The sequence below is a fragment of the Macaca nemestrina genome, chromosome 1, assembly GCF_043159975.1.
Source record: "Macaca nemestrina isolate mMacNem1 chromosome 1, mMacNem.hap1, whole genome shotgun sequence".
In the NCBI taxonomy this organism is placed as follows: domain Eukaryota; kingdom Metazoa; phylum Chordata; class Mammalia; order Primates; family Cercopithecidae; genus Macaca; species Macaca nemestrina.
In genome coordinates, this window is record NC_092125.1 from 218,862,877 (window position 1) to 218,883,279 (window position 20,403).

Sequence of the window (20,403 nt, forward strand, 5' to 3'; positions counted from 1 at the left end):
TTCTGACGGCGAGGCGGGGACCCAAGAGCGAATCCTTGGGGCGGGGCGAGGCCTTGCAGATGCGTCCTGGGGGCGGGGCGGTGACGCGGGGGCGGTGCGGGGACGTGGGGGCGGGTTCTGGGGCGGGGCGGTTACCCGAGAGTTGACCCTGGGGGCAGGGCGAGGCGCGGAGGGTTGTCCTGAGGGCGGGGAGGTGACGCAAGCGCGACTCCTGGGGGCGGGGTGAGGCATTGGAGATGCGTCCTGAGGCGGTGGAGCGAAGACTGACCCTGGGCAGTGACGCGGGGGCGGGCCCTGGGGAGTGGGGCGGGTCCTGGGGACTGGGGCGGGCGGCCGAGGCCCGGAAGCAGACTGAGGCTCTTCGCCATGGATGAAGCGGACCGGCGGCTCCTGCGGCGGTGCCGGCTGCGGCTGGTGGAGGAGCTGCAGGTGGATCAGCTCTGGGACGCCCTGCTGAGCCGCGAGCTGTTCAAGCCCCACATGATCGAGGACATCCAGGTGCGCCCCCGCCCCTGGCCCCCTGGCCCCGCGCTGCACGGCCGGGTCCCCACGCCCCTCGAGGAGCCATTGTGCGGGAGCCTAGCTTTCCCTGTGGCTTCGAACCCCTCAGCGGAGACTAAGAATCCCGAACACCTCTTAGTCGGGTGTTCGCTAAAGCGATTCCACGCCATACTCAGTCAGCGTCCACCGTTAGTGCTTGTGTGTCTTGTGTAAAGGAAAAATGTGAGACCCATCTTGAAAACTTTGAATTAGAAACAGTTCATGAATCGGAGAACACCAGACTGAAAGAGGTTTAGTGTTGCAATGACAAAAGGTCAGAGGCAAGTATTTATTGGGAAAATGTGGAAGCAAAATAACGAAATTATTTGATTGGTTTGCAGTTACAAAATTGCCCTTTTTTTTTTTTTTTTTTTTAAAGGTCTGTTAGTTGATTGCTTATGCTTGCTTATCATTGGCTGGAGTTAAGTTTTACTTCTCTCTAACATAAGCATTTATCAGATATGACCCAAGTTAAATTTTGCTGTTTGCAGTTTAAGCAAGATTTAGGTCACTAAGGATACCTGATCGGTTTTGTCTGCTCAGGAATTATTCATGGTTGGTCTCCATTTTAGTTTAATACTTGCGAGGAAGGAGGCGTGTGCGTTTTTACTTTTCTAGTATAGAGATATTGGGAACCCACTTTGGCATCAAGACTGCCTGGCAGCGTGTTCTTGGGCCAGTCATTTACCCTCTTTGAGCCACGGTTTCTGGGCTGTGAAATGGGAATAAGAATAATACTGTCATAAGGACTAAATGAAATAATGGATGTGAAACAATGTAGTGCCAGGCACAGAGCGAGGGCTCAGTGTGCCCTGCCCTCTTTGGCCAGCCCCTTCTGTGTTCAGTTTATGTTTTGTTAAGAGGTTTTGGAAATGAGGGGACCTGATGCAGGTAATGGAGAATAATAAAGTCAATAATAATAAAGGTTTTCTTTAAAAGCACTTTCTCATCTTTATCTCATTTGACCCTCATCACAGGCCTGTGAGGACTCAGGAGATATTTCCTACCATGAGGTGCAGTAGGTGTGAGTGGCTGGCTGGATATCCCTGGCCAGTGCCCTGGGCCAGGGAAAGAGTCTTTAAATAATTGAGTATCATATGAGTAATTATTCATTAATAATTAAGTCTTGTGACTTCTGTGTGGCCCCTACTGGGGAACAGAAATGGTTTGAGGCCACAGTCCTTGCCTTCAGGAATGTTCACGGGGATCACAAACTCAGTGCCTGTGGAGGCCTGATGGATGGGCATCATAGTGGATACCTTTGCACTGCTTTCTGACTCCAGCTGAGTATGGCCATACCAGCAAATGGCCCAGTATTGCCAGATCTTTCACTTATTTGAGGCAGGGTCTCACTCTTGCCCAGCCTGGAGTGCAGTGATGAGATCATGGCTCACTGCGACCTTGACCTCCTGGCTTAAGTGGTCTTCCTGCCTCAGCCTTTAGAGTAGCTGGGACTTTAGGCACATGCCACCATGCCTGGCTAATTAAAAAAAAATTTTTTTTTTGTACAGATAGGAGCCTTGCTATGTTGTCCAGATGAGTCTCAAACTCCTGGCCTCAAGTGATTCTCCTGCCTCAGTGTTGGGGTTACAGGTGTGAGCCACTGTACCTGGGCCAGCTTTCACATTTTAAAAAAGAAGCTGGAAATCTTGATTCCTCTGTCAAATTCCCTGGCTTAAAATGTTAGCAACAAATTCAGAAATTTTTTAAGAACCTTGTGGGAACCACAGGTTGCCATTTTGTCACCCTAGTATGGCTGAAAAACAGGCAGGTTTTGGATCTGGGCTCTCATCCTGGCCTTGTAACGTATTAGCAAGTCGTAAAAAACCACAACCAATGAACCAAACAAACAGAAAAACCCCTTTCTGTGACTCAGTTTCCCTGAAATTTCTTACCCTAAAAAGTTGGGAAATTGTAATTTAACTCTATAAGGTTATTGAGGGAGAAAAAGATGAACCAATGCATTTACACAGTGTTGACCTCCTGGAGTGTTTAGCAAATGTGGAGAGAAATCTAAACACCACCATCTATTTGCATGTGGCCAACTGCTCTGCTAGTGAGACTCACCTTCTTAGTGGCACTACAGGTTTGTAGTAGCCATTAGCCACATGTGGTTAAAGGTAAATTTGAAGTAATTAAAATTAAATAAAGTTAAAAATCTGTAGGGTCCAGCCCCACAGGGCCTGTGGGTTTTTCTCCTTGTGTGTGGAGACGAGAGATCGTAGAAATGAAGACACAAGACAGATAGAAGAAAAGAGAGCTGGGCCCTGGGGACCACTACCACCTAGACGCAGAGACCGTAGTGGCCCCAAATGCTTGGCTGCGCTGTTATTTATTGGATACAAGGCAAGGGGGCAGGGTAAGGAGGGTGAGTCATCTTAGGTGATTGATAAGGTGAAGCAAGTCACGTGATCATAGGAAAGTGGGCCCTTCCCTTTAGGTAGCCGAAGCAGAGAGAGAAGGCAGCATACGTCAGCGTTTTCTTCTATACACTCATAAGAAAGCAAAGACTTTAAGACTTTCACTATTTTTCCTACCGCTATCTACTACGAACTTCAAAGAGGAGCCAGGAGTACGGGAGGAGCGTGAAAGTGGACAAGGAGCATGACCATTGAAGCACAGCACCACAGGGAGGGTTTAGGCCTCCAGATGACTGCGGGCGGGCCTGGATAATATCCAGCCTCCCACAAGAAGCTGGTGGAGTGGAGCGTTTCCTGACTCCTCCAAGGAAAGGAGACTCCCTTTCACGGTCTGCTAAGTAACACGTGCCTTCCCAGACGCTGGCATTACTGCGTGACGAAGGAGCCCTCAAGTGGCCCTTTTGCGGGTGTGACAGAGGGCTCACATCTTGCCTTCTAGGGCACTTCTCACAATGTCCTTTCAGCACCTGACCCTATACCCGCTGGTTATTCCTAAGTTATATTAGCAATGCAACAAAGAGTAATATTAAAAGCTAATGATTAATAATGTTTATAATAATGATTAATAATTATCCATGATCATCTCTGTATCTAATTTGTATTATGACTATTCTTATTCTAACTATTTTCTTTATTATACTGAAACAGTTTGTGGCTTCAGTCTCTTGCCTTGGCACCTAGGTAATCTTTCGCCCACAAAAATTCAGTTCCTCCGTTGTACCACCCAAGTGCTCAGTGGTCATGTGATGTATGGTTACCATATGGGACAGTGTAGACCAAGAATATTTCCATTATCATGGAAGGTTCTCATAGACAGTGCTGCTGTAGGATAGTTGAGGACATGGTGCCATCTTATCCCTGTGGATCCTGAGAACCTGTCCAGTGCTGGGTGTCTGAGGACAGGTGGCAGATAACCAGAATCTTTCTTCTGTCTTAGTGACTGACCCCACCATCCTAACACCTTCAACTTTTTTTTTTTTTTTTTTTGAGACAGGGTCTTGCTGTGTTGCCCAGGCTGAAGTGCAGTGGTGCTATCACAGCTCACTGCAGCTTTAACCTCCTGGGCTCGAGCCATCCTCCTGCCTCAGCCTCCTGAGTAGCTAGGACTACAGGTGCATGACACTGTACCTGGCTAATTTTTTTAAGTTTTTGTAGAGATAGGATCTCACTGCATTACCCAGGCTGGTGTTGAACTCCTGGGCTCAAGCTATCCTCCCACTTCAGCCTCCCAGAGTGCTGGAATTGCAAGCATGAGCTACTGTGCCTGGCCTGCCTGTCAACCTTGACCCTTGCTCTGCCTTCACAGTCCCACCAGTCAGTGCCCATGTCCTGTGGACCCTCCCTCTTTGTATCTCTGCTTTGTCCTTTCACTTCTCTCTATTTTAGCTGCACCATCTTTGCTGCCTTCTGGTCTGGCTATGGCTCACTCCTTTCCATTTTTCACCCTGACCCCAGGATGATTTTTTGAAAAGGCGTATCTGTCTCTGTCACTCCAATCTTAAAACTCTTTCGTGGCCATGCACAGTAGTTCATGCCTGTAATCCTAGCACTTTGAGAGGCTGAGGTTGGTGGATCGCTTGAGGTCAGGAGTTTGAGACCAGCCTGGCCAACATGGTGAAACCCCATCTTGACCAAAAAATACAAAAATTAGCCAGGCATGGTGGCGGGTTCCTGTAGTCCCAGCTACCTGGGAGGCTGATGTGGGAGAATCACTTGTACCTGAAAGGTGGAGGTTGCAGTGAACTGAGATGGTGCCACTGCATTTCAGCCTGGGTGACAGAGCAAGACACTTTCTCAAAAAAACAAAAACAAAAAACAGAAAAAACTGAAGACTGGCCATGGTGGCTCATCCCTGTAATCCCAGCACTTTGGGAGGCCAAGGCTGGAGGATCACTTGAGGTCAGTTCAAGACCAGCCTGGGCAACATGGTGAAACCCTGTCTCTACTAAAAATACAAAAGAAATTAGCCAGGCATGGTGGTGTGTGCCCGTAATCCCAACTACTCCGGAGGCTGAGGCAGGAGAATCGCTTGAACCTCAGAGCTGGAGGTTGCAGTGAGCTAAGATTGTACCACTACACTCTAGCCTGGGTGACAGAGTGAGACTCTGTCTCAAGGTAAAAAAAAAAAACAAAAAACAAGAAAACAAAAAAACTCTTCGGTGGCACCTGACAGGTCTCAGGATGAATTTCTTGGCCTGGCCACCCAAAGGCCTTGTCTCTTGCCACTGTCTACCTCCTACCTCATAAGACTCTGAATTTGCTATTCACTTCTGATACCCTCAGCCCCATGTGCCTTCCCTCTGGGCACTTGTCTCTTGCTGTGTCATTGCTGATTTGTCTGATTGCATTCCTCATTAGAAATTTGCTCCTTAAGGACTGAGACTGTCCATGGTAGCATTTTCAGCACTTAGCATAGTGTTGGGCATCTTTTGCCCTGCGAAATAATAAACAGATCATCAGAGGCTGGTAAGTGGCACACACTCATCGCACTTGCAGCTCCATTGCTGCCTACGTGCCTGACTGTTTCGACTTACAGTAGCTGGGAAATGGGGAGACAAGGTGAGAGCCATATAAAAGTACATGGGTAATTAGTATCCTGCCTCTCTTTCTAAACAGCGGGCAGGCTCTGGATCTCGGCGGGATCAGGCCAGGCAACTGATCACAGATCTAGAGACTCGAGGGAGTCAAGCTCTTCCTTCGTTCATCTCCTGCTTAGAGGACACAGGCCAGGACATGTTGGCTTCGTTCCTGCGAACTAACAGGCAAGCAGTAAAGTTGTCGAAGCCAACCCTAGAAAACCTTACCCCGGTGGTGCTCAGACCAGAGATTCGCAAACCAGAGGTTCTCAGACCGGAAACACCCAGACCAGTGGACATTGGTTCTGGAGGATTCGGTGATGTTGGTAAGTATTGAGAGAGTGATTGGTGGGTGGGCATGACATGTAGTCATCTGGGACTGACTGTGAGTACAGCTGGGTGGACTGAGATTCAGAATTTAATTTTAGCATTGTCTTTCTGAATGCTCATAGGGATGGCAAAATTCTGGGAGGTTTTCAGGAGGTTGAATCTTGGCAGCCCCTCCTCTGAAAACCATGTATTGAGGTCTGTTTTGGGTGTCCCAGGTTTTTTGTTTTTGTTGTTTTTTCCTGCCTTTGAGATAGCGGGTCTCAGGTTTTGATCAGTGTTTCCAGATCCATCTATTGTTTTGGATTTGCCTTTCGGTCTGGGTGGGTAGCTTGGACTACCTTATGTCTGGGGGTAGGAGAGAGGCCTGGGTTCTCTCTGCCCCATACAAACAGACATCTGCAAGGTATTTACCCTAACCTTCTTCCCTTAGAGCAACCCCGCAAGGCAGGTGTCATTAGACCCATCCTTGTTGATGGAGAAACTGACTGAAGCTCGTGGAAATTAAATACTTTGCCAAAGGCCACACGGCTACATCCAACAAAATGCATAAATTCCAAGAGTACAGCTGGGTGATTTTTACCTATGTGTACCCACAGGTAACTAACACCCAGATCGTCAAGATGAAAACATCCCAGGGTCCTGTAAGACTGTCCTCTCTCTTTCCATCTTTTCCCACTTCCCCTTTCCCAAAGTAATCACCGTTCTCATCTCCGTCGCCAGAGATCCCTTTTGCTTGTCGTTGAACTTCAATATAAATCCTATATAGTCTTAAATACTCTTGAGCCTGGCTTCTTTCACTCATCATTGTATCTGTGAAATTCATTCATATTGTTGTGCATATCATTCTTTTTAATTTCTAGATGGCAGCAGTTTCTATTCTGAATAATCCACAATTTATTTAACCATTTTCCTATTGATGGACATGTGGGTTGTTTTCAGTTGGGGCTTTGTTCCCATGGCAGCGTGTGGAGCTCTAGCACTTCCTGTTTCATGGGTGCCTCGTGGACCATTGCATGGTATCATAGTTAATAATCATAATAGTAATGGTGAATATTATTGAGTGCTTGCTATTTGCCAGGCACTGTTCGGAGTGCTTACATAAATGATCTGATTTAATCTCCCCATCTCTCTTGTAAGGCAGGTGCTTTGCTGTTAGACAAAGTGAGCCACAGACTGGGACGCAACCTGTGCCAAATCGCACAGCTAGTGAGGAGTGGAGACAGGGCTGCAGCTCAGGCTTACCCGTTCTGTCTGCTCTGCAGGGTAGCCCCACATGTGCTTTGTGGGACACACCTCATTGATCCAACGCATGCTGATGGACATCGTGTTGTTTTTGCAGTAAGCCTGGCATGTACGTCTAGTTCTGACTGCAGGATGTTTCTAGAAATGGAATTGTGTGTTAAAGTGTACTTGTTCCTGTCCTATAGATGCTACCAACTTATACTTCAAAAATATGTCATTTTAGCCAGATGTGGTAGTGTGAGCCTGTAGGACAAGCTACTTGGGAGGCTGAGGCAGGAGGACTGCATGAGGCTAGGAATTCACAGCCAGCCTGGGCAACTTGGTGAGATCCTGTCTCTAAGAAAAAAGAAATGTAAAAATTGTGTCTTTCTTTTTTTTTAATTGAGACAAGGTCTTCTGTGGCCCAGGCTGGAGTGCGGTGGCGTGATCACGGCTCACTGCAGCCTTGAATTCCCCGCTCAAGTGATTCTCCCCCTTAGCCTCCCAGGTAGCTGTGTGCTATTTTTTTTTTTGTATTTTTTGTAGAGTAGAGACGGGATCTCACTATGTGGCCCAGGCTGGTCTCAATCTCCTGGGCTCAAGCAATCCTCCCACCTTGGCCTCCTGGATAGCTGTGCATGTTATCACCCCTGGCCATTTTTTTTTTTTTTTTTTTTTTAAAGAGGGAGTCTTGCTCTGTCGCCCAGGCTGGAGTGCAGTGGCTCAATGTCGGCTCACTGCAACCTCCACCTCCCAGATTCAAGCAGTTCTCCTGCCTCAGCCTCCCGATTAGCTGGGACCACAGGCACCCACCACCACGCCTGGCTAATTTTTGTATTTTTAGTAGAGACGGGGTTTCACCATGTTGCCTAGGCTGGTCTTGAACTCCTGGCCTCAAGTGATCTGCCCGCCTCAGTCTCCCAAAGTGCTGGGATCACAGGTGTGAGCTACAACTCCCAGCCCATGCCTGGCCAATTTAAAAATTTTTTGTAGAGATGGGGTCTCACCATGTTGCCCAGGCTGCCCTCAAACTCCTGGGCTCCAGTAATCTGCCTACCTTGGCCTCCCAAAGTGCTAGAATTACAGGTGTGAGCCACTGCACCCGGCCCAAATGGTGTCATTTTATAATCTCACCAACTATGAGTGAAGGTGACCACTTTCTCACATTCTTGCGAACAGTGAGTATTGACATTTTTTTCCTGTGTGATGGGTAAAAAGTGTTGTTTTCTTTCAACAAAAATCCAACAAAATTCATTCATATTGTTGTGCATATCAGTAGTTCATTCTTTTTAATTTCTAGATGGCAGCAGTTCCTTTTCTGCACAATCCACAATTTATTTAACCATTTTCCTATTGATGGACATGTGGGTTATTTTCAGTTGGGGCTTTGTTCCCATGGCAGCGTGTGGAGATCTAGCACTTCCTGTTTCATGGGTGCCAGGTGGACCATTGCATCGTATCAAAATTAATATTCATAATAATGTGAACATTATTGAGTACTTGCTGAATAACTGTGATTTTTGGGCAATCCACTAAGGCAGAGAAACAGACAAACATGATGAGGGTATGAAGCTGCATTTGCTTGAAGTGTAAGGAAGAAGACTGGTTCTGGAATTGGCCATGTGCATTACTATCCTGTAAAGGAGACAGACAGAATACAAAGCTCATCTGTTGTTATTTGGTTCTGGGAAATGTCAACGTGAGTCATTTAGGACCAACAGTCAGAATTTGAAACTTCCTGTTTTTTTGGAAGGTGTTTTATTTCCTATTTGTTGTGAATATTTATTCCCAGTAGGAGCTTAATTCTGAAGGGTAAATAATAACAACAATAGTAAGATCACTTAATTTTTTTACCTTATTATTTTTTGAGATAGGGTCGTACTCTGTCACCCAGGGTGGAGTGCGGTGGTGTGATCTCGGCTCACTGCAACCTCTGCCTGCCAGGTTCAACCAGTTCTCTCACCTCAGCCTCCCGAGTAGCTGGGGCTACAGGCACGCCACCATGCCTGGCTGGAGATGTCCTTTTTAGGTGCTGGGCCTTAGACTCCTGAGTACTGCATGGGAATGCTTCCCAAGGTAGGTTTCATGGTGATCCACAAAGGAAGAGCTGTGTGTTCATACGTATGGGAATGTCGGGCTGAGCAAGAATAGGGCCAGCAGCAGAGCCTTTCATAAGTGAGTACAGGAAAGGATGCTGTAGGTCAGCGTTTCACACTGGGGACGATTTTGCCCCGACCTCCAAGGGACATTTGACAATGTCTAGAGACAAATCTGGTTGTTATAACTGAGGGTGGGTGGGTGCTACTGGCATCTAGTGAATAGCAGAGTTGCTGCCAAAACCCAACAGTGTACAGAGTAGCTATGCACAATAAAGAAGAATCTGGCCCAAAGTGTTAGTGTGGTGGGGCTGAGTACACACACCACACTCATACATATTCATTGAGCTTGAGTGTCAATGAATAATAATAGTAATGATGGACACATCAGTTTTATTGAGTTGTCAAGTGTGTCAGGTGTTGTTCTATGTGCCTCACATGTATTAATCGTTTGAGGTGTCATCACAATCCTATGAGGTTGATAGTTGCTCCTATTATTCTGTAATACAGATGGGCAAATCAGAGGCCCAGAGACTCTGAGCTCCTTGCCCATTGTGACACAGGTGCTAAGTGTTGGAGTTGGGATTTGAACCCAAGTACCTTGAACTCACTCCATCACTGCCTCATGAAGAACAAATGGCTCTTTCTCTTTCTTGGCCCTATATTTGTGCCATTACTCATTAGCTCATGCAGATGTTTGCTAAGTACCTGTTGGGTTCTAGGTGTTGGGGATGCAGCTTCGAACAAGGATGTCCAGTCCTTGCCTTCACCTGGAGAGGGGCAGATACTCAATTCATGCTTGCATAATTTGGTCTTGATTCACGGCTGTGGGTAGTGCTATGAAGAAGCTGAACACAGCGCTTTAGAGGTGCATCATCGGGGACCCACCAGAGAGAGTGGCTTTGTCTTCGTATATTCAGAGGAAAACGACTTTTCCTTCAGAATGGAAGGAACTTTCTTCGTTTCAGACATGATGCCTGTGTGTAACTGCTTGTTCCAGCCAGGGCCAACTGCCTGGGAGGGCTGGGAGAACAGTTGGTAGCTGTGTTCTCAGGATTCTCCAGAGAAACAGAACCTACAGCGGGTGTGTGTGTGCATGTGCGTGTGTGTATAAAACAGCATCTTTTTTTCAATACTGCATCCCCAACACCTAGAACTCAGCAGGTAGTTAGTAAACATTTGCATGAGCTAATGAGTAATGGCACAAATACAGAGACAAGAAAGATAATGAGCCATTTGTTCTTTTTTTTCTTTCTTTCTTTTTTTTTTTTTTTTTTTTGATACAGAGTCTCGCTCTGTCGCCCAGGCTGGAGTGCAGTGGTGCAATCTTGGCTCACTGCATGCTCTACCTCCTAGGTTCATGCCATTCTCCCACCTCAGCCTCCTGAGTATCTGGGACGACAGGCACCCGCCATCACAATCACGCCTGGCTAATTTTTTTGTATCTTTTTTTTTAGTAGAGATGGGGTTTCACCATGTTAACCAGAATGGTCTCGATCTCCTGACCTCATGATCCATCCGCCTCGGCTTCCCAAAGTGGTGGGATTACAGGTGTGAGCCACCACCATACCCGGCCAAACCATTTGTCCTTTATGAGGCAGTGATGGAGTGAGTCCGAGGTACTTGGGTTCAAATCCCAACTCCAGCACTTACCAGCTGTGTCACAGTGGGCAAGTAGTTGAGTCTCTGGGCCTCTGTTTTTTGTATATATACATATACACACAGACACAGATATACATAGAAAGATCTATACATATATTTTTATGTGTGTGTGTATATATATCTTTATCTAAAAACATATTTATTACAAGGAACTGGCTTATGCCGTTGTGGAGGCTGAGAAGTCCCATGGTTTTCCATCTGCAAGTCGGAGACCAGGAAAGTCGGTAGTGTAGTTCCAGTCTGGTTCTGAAGGCCTGAGATCCAGGAGCACCACTGGTAGAAGTCTCGTTCCAAAGGCAGAAGAAGACTGATGTCCCAGCTCAAGCAGTAAGACACAGAGAGATCAAATTCTCCTGTTCTCCACTGTTTCGTTCTATTCAGGCCCTTGATGGATTGGACGCGGCCCACCCTCCTGGGGAGGGCCATCTGCTTTACTCTGTCCACCTATTCAAATCCCATTCTCATCCCCAAAACACTCACAGGCACCCTGAGAAATACTGTTATATTTAACCAAATATCTGGGCACCCTGTGATCTAGTCAGGTTAACCTGTGAACTCAACCATCACAGTGGCTTTCTCTGCTCATGCCTTGCCTGGGTTGGAACTTCCTTGAAAGTAGAAGTTGGCTCTTCAGCCCTACCTGGCTTCCTGGTCCCTTTGCTCTGGGGCTGGTGGCTGTTCTCACCTCCCATTATAACTCAGGGTTTCTGAGTCTCCAGTTCCCCTCTGGTAAATGGGGATGTGTGCCAGTACTTCTGTGCTGAAGGGCCTGCTCCGAGGAGTAAGCGAGGCGGTGTGTGGAGGGACTTCACATGGGGCCTCCTATTGAGTGAGCCTTGGGTGGGTCTCATTGGTCAGCGCTGCTTCCTTCTGTGATTTCTAAATTGCCAAGGGCTGGGGAGGGTCAGTCCCAGGGCATCTTCCCTTCTGTAGAGTCCCCCAGTTCCCCTGCTTGCTTTCTGTGTCCTGACTGAAAATTACAGAGTGCTTTGACCACCCTGTGACCCAGCCAGCCACAGGTTTTTCCCAGTAGACCTGAGCCCAAACCTGGGCCTTAAACATTCTCAGGCACTGATAAAAGGTATCTAGGTAGGCCAGGTGTGGTGGCTCACACCTGTAATCCCAGCACTTGGGGAGGCCAAGATGGACGGATCACTTGAGGCCAGGAGTTCGAGACTAGCCTGGCCAACATGATGAAACCCTGTCTCTACTAAAAATGCAAAAATTAGCTGAGCATGGTGGCATGTGCTTGTAATCCTAGCTACTCAGGAGGCTGAGGCAGGAGAATTGTTTGAAGCCGGGAGACAGAGGTTGCAGTGAGCCAAGATTGTACCACTGTCCTCCGGCCTGGGCAACAGAGTGGGACTCTTGTCTGAAAAAAAAAAAAAAAAAAAAATTAGCTAGGTGTGGTGGTGTAGTCCCAGCTACTTGATGGTTTAGGTGGAAGGGTCACTTGAGCCCCGCAGGCAAAGTTTGCAGTGAGCCGAGATTGCACCACTGCACTCCAGCCTGGACAACAGAGTGAGGCTCCCTCTCAAAAAAAAAAAAAAAAGAAAAAAAAAGGTATCTAGGTTATCGCCCAAAACACTGAAAGAAACCGGCCCTGGCCTGGAGCCAAATTCCTTAAACCCTCATGTAAACTCCTTACCCCGATTCCTTCACTATGGACCAAACCTAGGTAGACACCCGTTTTTTCTTGCTGCTTCCCTCAAGGATTGCTGCAGCACTCTAAGTTCCCTAATAAATGTTTTGGACCACTGCGTCAGGGTGACAGAGCGAGACTCTGTCTCAAAAAAAAAACATCTCGTGACCTTTTAAGCTAGTGACCAGTCAACTTCTTGCTAAATGAAAACTCTTTTGACATTGATGGAAAATAATCATCTTTATTCATTTATTCATTCTGCAAGTATTTCCGGAGGACCTGCTGTGCGCTGGGCCCCTATGGACACTGCAGACAGTGAGCAGCCACTCTCCTGAGCTTCCCTCACCTCTTTCTGCTCTGTGATTTCTTCTCAGTGAGACACCATCTCTATACTTTCTGGTGTCTGGCTTTTTTTTTACGCAGCACATTTTCTTTTTTTTTTTTTTTTTTGAGATGGATTTTTGCTTTTGTTGCCCAGGCTGAAGTGCAGTGGTGCGATCTCGACTCACTGCAATCTCCGCCTCCCAGGTTCAAGTGATTCTCCTGCCTCAGCCTCCTGAGTAGCTGGGATTACAGGTGCCCACCTCCTCATCTAGCTAATTTTTTTTTTTTTTCTTTTTGCATTTTTAGTAGAGAGGAGGTTTCACCACATTGGCCAGGCTGGTCTGGAACTCCTGACCTCAGGTGATCCACCCACCTCGGCCTCCCAAAGTGCTGGGATTATAGGCGTAAGCCACCGCGCCTGGACTTACACAGCACATTTTCTAGGCTATCCTGCCTTGCATGTATCAGTGAAGCGGCGTCATTCATCTGTGGTAAATACCCAAGATTCATTGTCTTCACAGCCATGGAAAACCAGGACACGGACATACAGTGAGGTTCAGAGTGGAAGTATAATAGGCGAAACAAAGAGAAGAGCTCTCTGCCGCAGAGACAGGGGTCCCAGAGAAATGGGTTGCTGCTTCTGCAGTGGAATGCAAGGGGTTTTATAGATGAGCTTGAGGAGGAGGTGTCTGATTTACATATGGCACGAAGATTGGTCAGACCAGGTGTTTCATTTGCATAGGATTACAAAAACTGGTTAGGACTAGGTGTGTCATTTGCATAGGGTGTGAAAAGCTGGCCACCCCACCCTAATCTTGTGTTATGCAGATGGGTTCTCTATCTGGCCGGTGCCATGTTGTTGCTTACTTCTTTACTGTACTCGTGGTGACAAAGAGAAGGGAAGATGGAGCCTCCTTGTTGAATATACCTGGCCCCCTGGTAGCTTTTCTATTGGCACAGCTGCTGGCATTCACTCATGTGAGCTTGCAGCTTGCTTATCTATGTCTGCAGCTCGATTTTTCAGGCTGCTCTTTGTTAGAAAAGAAATGATTTGAGGCCAGGCACAGTGGCTTACACCTGTAATCCCAGCACGTTGGGAGGCTGAGGTGGGTTGATCATCTGAGGTCAGGAGTTCGAGACCAGCCTGGCCAACATGGTGAAACCCCGTCTCTACTAAAAATACAAAAAAATTAGCCGGGCGTGGTGGCAGGTGCCTGTAATTCCAGCTACTTGGGAGGCTGAGACAGAAGAATTGCTTGAACCTGGGACGGGGAGGTTGCAGTGAGCCAAGATTGCACCTTTGCACTCGAGCCTGGGCAACAAGAGTAGAAAAAAAAAAAAAAAGGAAATGATTTGGGGACTGCTTTTTGTTAAAGGGGAAATTCTGCTGAGGACTGTTTTACTCTCACTATCTGCCTAAATAATTTCTATCTCCTGTATCATCAGTAGCTCATTCCTTTTTAGGCTATATAATGTTCTCTTGTGTGGCTTTATCACAATTTGTATATCTATCATATTGTTGGATTGGTTGTTTCTAGGTTGGGGCATGATGAATAAGGCCTCAGGGAACATTTTGGCCAAGTCTTTTGTGCCCATTTGCACTCCTTGTTCTTTGATATATACCTGAGGGCGGACTTGCTGTCAGAGGGTAGGTGTGTGTTTAACTTTGTTAGAAACCTCTAAACAGATCTCCAAGGCGGCTCTGCCATTTGGCTCTCCCACCAGCAGCGTCTGAGGGTCTGAGTTGCCGCTGCTCTGTTCTTGGGCGGCTGTCCTCACAAAGCCCCTTGCCCCTCCTCTGCTGCACCCCAACATTATGTTTCCCTCTTTTGCTGTCTCCCCAGGTGCTCCTGAGAGTTTGAGGGGAAATGCAGATTTGGTGAGTCTCCATGAGATTTGGGGCTAGTATCTCCGGCTCTGGGCCCTTCCCTCTCCCCCTCTCAGGTGCTTCCCTGCAGGTGTGGCAGGAGCCCAGGGAACCCAACCCTAGGCAGGGCAGTGGGGGTCTGGTCCTAGCCTCCCTGACTCTGGCCCAGCACCTGCTGGGACAGATTATTCAACCCTGCTTTTCCTCATTTGCAAAGCTGGGGGCAGAAGCGGGGCAGACCTGATGAGGGGCAGGCATTGGGATCCGTACCAAGTTGCCACTCTCTCATTCACAAGTATTTATTATGTGGCTCCTGTGCTCTGTGCTGGGGCCACTTGGGAAGGAACCATCAGTCTGTTAGGGGAGAGAGAAGTTAGGCAAATGAGTATATAAATAGAAACAGTGATAAGTACCATCAACAAAAGAACAGGCTGCCTTGAGAGAGAATTACAAGGGGACCGAGCCTGGGGAGGGAGCAGCCTTAGGTGCCCCCAGATGGCCTGGGCACAGTTCTGCTGACAGAGTTCTCAGGTACGCCCCTGGCCTGGGTGACCTGTGAGGTCCTTTGGGATGAGTACTCGTGGCTGTTGGATTTCCAGGTTACCAGCTCCCTTCCCTGAATACCAAGATGGGGGGGTTACCTTCTAGTGCTAGTCTATCCTGCAGTTACTTCTCTTTTGCCCTAGAATGCTGGGTGGAGACCCTGCTACTCCTTGTGTGGGAGGGCGGAGCCTGTTTTCTTCCCACCTCTCCAGACTGTCCCCTGGGGAGCGCGGGGAGAGCCTGGGTTTACGAGGGTCCCTGTGCTGGCAGGCTTACGTCCTGAGCATGGAGCCCTGTGGCCACTGCCTCATTATCAACAATGTGAACTTCTGCCGTGAGTCTGGGCTCAGCACCCGCACTGGCTCCAGCATTGACTGTGAGAAGTTGCAGCGCCGCTTCTCTTTGCTGCATTTCATGGTGGAGGTGAAGCACGACCTGACTGCCAAGGTACACTCACTGTCTGTGGAGGGAGACAGGGTGGGGGCCAGTGGGTGGGGAAGTATCTTTTGAGGACCCCAAAAGCCAGCTGACTCCCCAGATGAGCCCTTACATCTGGAGGACCGTGGGAGGTAGGACGGCTCAGCGGCTACAGGTTCAAGTTCAGACGCAGAAGTCCCGGTTTGAGGACTGGCTGTCTCGGCCACCTGCTGTGTGACTTCCTGTGCCTCAGTTTCCTTGTCTGGAAAGCAGGAATAGTACCTACCTCCTTGGGTTGTTTTAGGGGTTCGATGAACAGTGCCCAAGCATAGCACCTTCTCCCGGAAAACGGTGGCTATCACGACTGCTGGGACTGTCAGCACTTCAGTACTGGCCCTGGGAAGCTGAGAAAGTGCTCTGCCCAGGCCTTTGGGTTGGGCCCTTTGTTGTTTTGTTTTTTTTGGTGGCAGGGGACAGAGTCCCACTTTGTCATCCAGGCTGGAGTGCAGTGGCGTGATCTCGGCTCACTGCAACCTCCACCTCCCGGGTTCAAGCAATTCTCCTGCCTCAGCCTCCTGAGTAGCTGGGACTACAGGTGCATGCCACCACGCCTGGCTGAATTTTTTTTTTTTTGTATTTTTAGTAGAGACGGGGTTTCACCATGTTGGCCAGGCTGGTCTCAAACTCCTGACCTCAAATGATCGGCCCGCCTTGGCCTCCCAAAGTGCTGGGATTACAGGTGTGAGCCACCGCGCCCGGCCAGGCTGAGCCCTCTTATTGTCAGGAAGGTCCCAGTCTGTAGCCGGACCTGTCGGTGCTTCTGGCTCACCTGCAGCCCTCTCTTGTAGGAAATGGTGCTAGCTTTGCTGGAGCTGGCACGGCGGGACCACAGTGCTCTGGACTGCTGTGTGGTGGTCATTCTCTCTCACGGCTGTCAGGTAGGAAGCATCCCTCCGTTCCTTGGGCAGGCATTGGGTAAAGGCCGTGCCAAGAGGCCGTGCAGGGGCCATGTCCCTTCCTGTGTCCAGAACACCCTTGGCTTTGTGGAAAGGGGCTGTGGGGCCCTGCCCACCTCCTGTTGTTTTCTTGGGAGCCATGTGGTTTGAGGAGTTGGCTGCACCTTTCTGGGCAGGTCGGTGTTCCTGGGAGAAGCTCTCTGGGAGAGGGAGGGCAGAGACCAGGTCCACTCACGAAGCTCCTGCCCCCAGAATTTGTTCGGAGGCAGGTACAGCACACAGGTTGTCTCAGCTCCTGTCTCTGTCCTGTGAGGCATTGCCCCAGGCCCCTTGCTGCTAGTTTGACTCAGGACACCAGGCCCACTGGGGGCTTGGCCCCTTAAGTGTTTGTCATTGTGATTAAGCCCTTACCCCTTCCTGGGCCTTAATTTCCTCATCTTTTAAGTTGAGGAGTTGGACAGATCACAGTTACAAGCTGGGGACTGGAGTCTCCCTGTGGTCTGCACGGTGTTTTGAAAACTGGCAGATTTCACATAAAAATCAGGATTTCTAGTTTCTCTTGACAAACCGCAAAGGTCTAGCCTGACCAGGCCAGCATCCTCAGCCAGTAAAACTCCAGCCTGTGGCTGGGAAGGGCTTTTCCTTTGGTCCTTTCTCTCATAATGTGGTCTCTAGAGCTCATGAGGAATGTGGACTCCCAGGCCCTACCCTGGACCTCTTCATTCCGAGTCTGCCCAGTAACAAGGTTCCCAGGTGATTTCTGTGCACTTAGGTTTGAGCTGAATTGATTTAAAGCAGCCACTCTCAGCATTGAGCTCCCTCAGTCAGAGGGGCCTGGAGGACCAGACTGCTGATTAGGAGGTCTGGGTGGGGCCCGGGAATTGCATTTCTTACACGTTCCCAAGCCGTATCGATGCTGCTGCTGCAGGGGCCAAACTTTGAGAACCACTGGTCTAGAGGCCACAGCCAGCACTCTCCAGGCACACTGTCTGGCCCCTAGAGGCACATGAGTTTGAGATGAGACCCCTGGAATAGATGCTGACTAGGGTCTTTCCAGAACCAACCTGCTCTGTCTCAATCAGCCTCATGCCCCTGGCTTTGACCTTCCAAATCCTTGGCCCCCACAAAACTTCTGAACAGGCTGTTGGATTCCTACTCCAACTTCTTGGTTTTGTAACCAGGGTTCTTGGTCTTCTAGGCCAGCCACCTGCAGTTCCCAGGGGCTGTCTACGGCACAGATGGATGCCCTGTGTCGGTCGAGAGGATTGTGAACATCTTCAATGGGACCAGCTGCCCCAGCCTGGGAGGGAAGCCCAAGCTCTTTTTCATCCAGGCCTGTGGTGGGGGTAAGCAGCTCCTTGGCCTCCCACTGGGTGGGTCTGATGAACAGGGAGCCACCACCTGCTTCTTTCTCCAGCCTGCCCCTCACAGAGCCCACGAGGTCTCTCCAGGCAGTCAGAGGGTACCACACGTGGTCCGTTTTTGGCAGCACCTCTGCCTGGCTGGAGCAGGCCCCGCTCTGTCGGCTCTGTAGAGGTTGGAGTCTTCAGTTTCGTGGCACAGTGGCATCATGGGCTCGTGTAACTTTGGCAGCTTCAATTCCAGAGACTTGGCAAAAAAGAAACTAAACAGAAGAGAGAGGAGAAACCTCTTTTCATTTTTCTTGTCACCATTCCCCTGACCTCCATCAACCAAACCCCGTTTCCACTATCCCAGAGAAAGGGTGGCCACAGCTAAACTGCACGGAGAAACCAAAGAATTTAATTATTGGAATTTTCAAAAGCGTAGTTGTGGGGGTTCGAGGAATGTTTAGGGATTACTTGAGCTGGGCGCAGTGTCTCATGCCCAACAGTTTGGGAGGCCAAGGCAGGAGAATTGCTTGAGCCAGGAGTTCGAGACCCGCCTGGGCAACACAGCGAGACCCTGTCTCTATTTTTGTTTTGTTTTTTAAAGAATTACTTGGATTATTTGTAGTTTTGCTATATGCTCTGATTTTAAACTTAACTCCTACTACAGTGTTACCTGATTTTCTTATAAAAAAGAGGGAAGAGAGGGAAACATGGGGATTCCTGGCTTGTGGGTCATGACAGGAATATCAGGGAGCACTAGAAATTCTGTCCCAGGGAGTCCCCTCTGCCCTAGACTCTCCACAGACTGGGACATTCAGAACGTATATCAGTTCCTTGCCTCCAGCCTGATCTGCCAGAGAAGCAGGCACTGTTACACCATAGTGCTGTCCAGCTTGTCCAGCTGTGACGTGGGCACCTGTGGTGTATTTCTCCTGCGCACATCCAGCTGCCCCATCCCTATTCCACGTTGGCAGAGTTGGGTGGAGGCTACCTAGGAGAGCAGCCTCTGGTCACATCATTCATCCAGTAGGTGTTTACTGAGCACCAGCTGTATATACCAGGCTGTGTGTTAGGTGCTGGGGATAGGGGAAAACAGAGTTTCAGTCTCCTGGAATTTATAATTTGACATGAACTGTATTAAATCACTGTCATAACCCATGCCCATAACTTGACCACAAGTGATTGAGAACACTTGATTAAACCCTGGATCGGCTACTGACCTGTCTATCACATAATCCTAGGCCAGTTCATCTCTAGACATCTCAGCAAATGGGGAAAATAACAGAACCCACTCCCAAGCTCAGGTGATCCTCCCACCTCAGCCTCCTGAGTAGCTGGTGCTACAGCTGCCCACTACCACACCCAGCTGATTTTTCTTTTTTTTTTTTTTTGTAGAGACAGGGTTTTGCCATGTTGTCCAGGCTGGTCTTGAACTCCTGGGTTCAAGTGATCTGCCCACTTCGGCCTCCCAGAGTGCTGGGATTATAGGCATGAGCCACTGTGCCCGGGCAACTTTAATAATATTTAATGCACTAATTGGTGTGTGTACAGTGACTGGTTCATTTTAATAACTGAAAACCCAGACTGCTCCCCACTCCCACCCCGGAGGACCCAGTGACACATAAGAGCCCCCCACCCCACTGCCGCCAGCACAGTTGCCTCAGGACAGCAGTAATAGGAAGCAAGGAAGGCTGCCACTCTCGGGGCTATAGAAACCCTGCTCTGCCTCACCTCCTGTCTTGTCCATAGTGTGTGGTCCAGCAATGCTCTTCCTCTGGAGCCTGCGCTCCCTCTTTCTCGTATGAATCAAATGAAAGGCAGAAAGGGCAAGGGAATTAGGAATGCAGGCTGAGCGGGCATACCTGCTTTCTGGACGGTTAGCTGTTCTTGTGCTCCTCCCATGCCCCATCCAGTCTCAGTCTCAACAGCGGAGGGCCTTTGTCACTTGAATATCTGCTGTCACTCTTAGGACTCAGTAGCAGGGCTTCCAAGGGCTTTGGTGACCTGGCCCCTGCCATTTCACCTCCCCCAGCCTGACATGCTCCAAGTCCCCCAGCATGGCCCAGCCTTCACAGGATGTCCAGGCTGTTGCTTGCTCTTTTACCTGATCCCCTGGCTAACTCTGTTTTTAAAATTCATTTTTACTTACTTTGTTTTAGAGATGGGGGTCTCACTATATTGCCCAGGCTAGTCTTGAACTATTGGGCTCAAGTGATACTCCCACCTCTGCCTCCCAAAGTGCTGGGATCACAGGCATGAGCCATCGTGCCTGGCACCTGGCTGACTCTTAATCATCCATCCTTCTGGTTACAATTTATTGTCACCACCTACAGAAGGTCTTCCCTAAACACCCCCTTTCTTGGCCAAAGTCAGGGTTAGCTGGCCTTTGTGCTCCTGCAGCCTCTGTCCCTCCCCTGCCATAGCACTGTCTCATTGTATTGAGCTAGGTCTGTCCCCTGG

The 20,403-nt window shown here is 48.9% G+C and overlaps 1 protein-coding gene across 3 annotated transcripts in view; it reads left to right on the forward strand.

Moving 5' to 3' along the window:
• LOC105473212 (caspase 9) overlaps positions 1-20,403 on the forward strand; it is a 31,006-nt gene that overhangs the window by 183 nt on the left and 10,420 nt on the right. The window contains exons 1-6 of one of the 3 annotated variants that reach the window (XM_071100225.1): positions 329-498; positions 5,577-5,862; positions 14,656-14,690; positions 15,492-15,668; positions 16,487-16,576; positions 17,793-17,940. In XM_071100225.1, coding sequence (XP_070956326.1) covers positions 367-498; positions 5,577-5,862; positions 14,656-14,690; positions 15,492-15,668; positions 16,487-16,576; positions 17,793-17,940 — 868 coding nt within the window. In that variant the 5' untranslated portion in view covers positions 329-366. Of the gene's footprint in view, positions 1-328; positions 499-5,576; positions 5,863-14,655; positions 14,691-15,491; positions 15,669-16,486; positions 16,577-17,792; positions 17,941-20,403 lie in introns of those variants that run through there. The other 2 variants (XM_011726879.2, XM_071100231.1) reach the window with 2 other exon arrangements.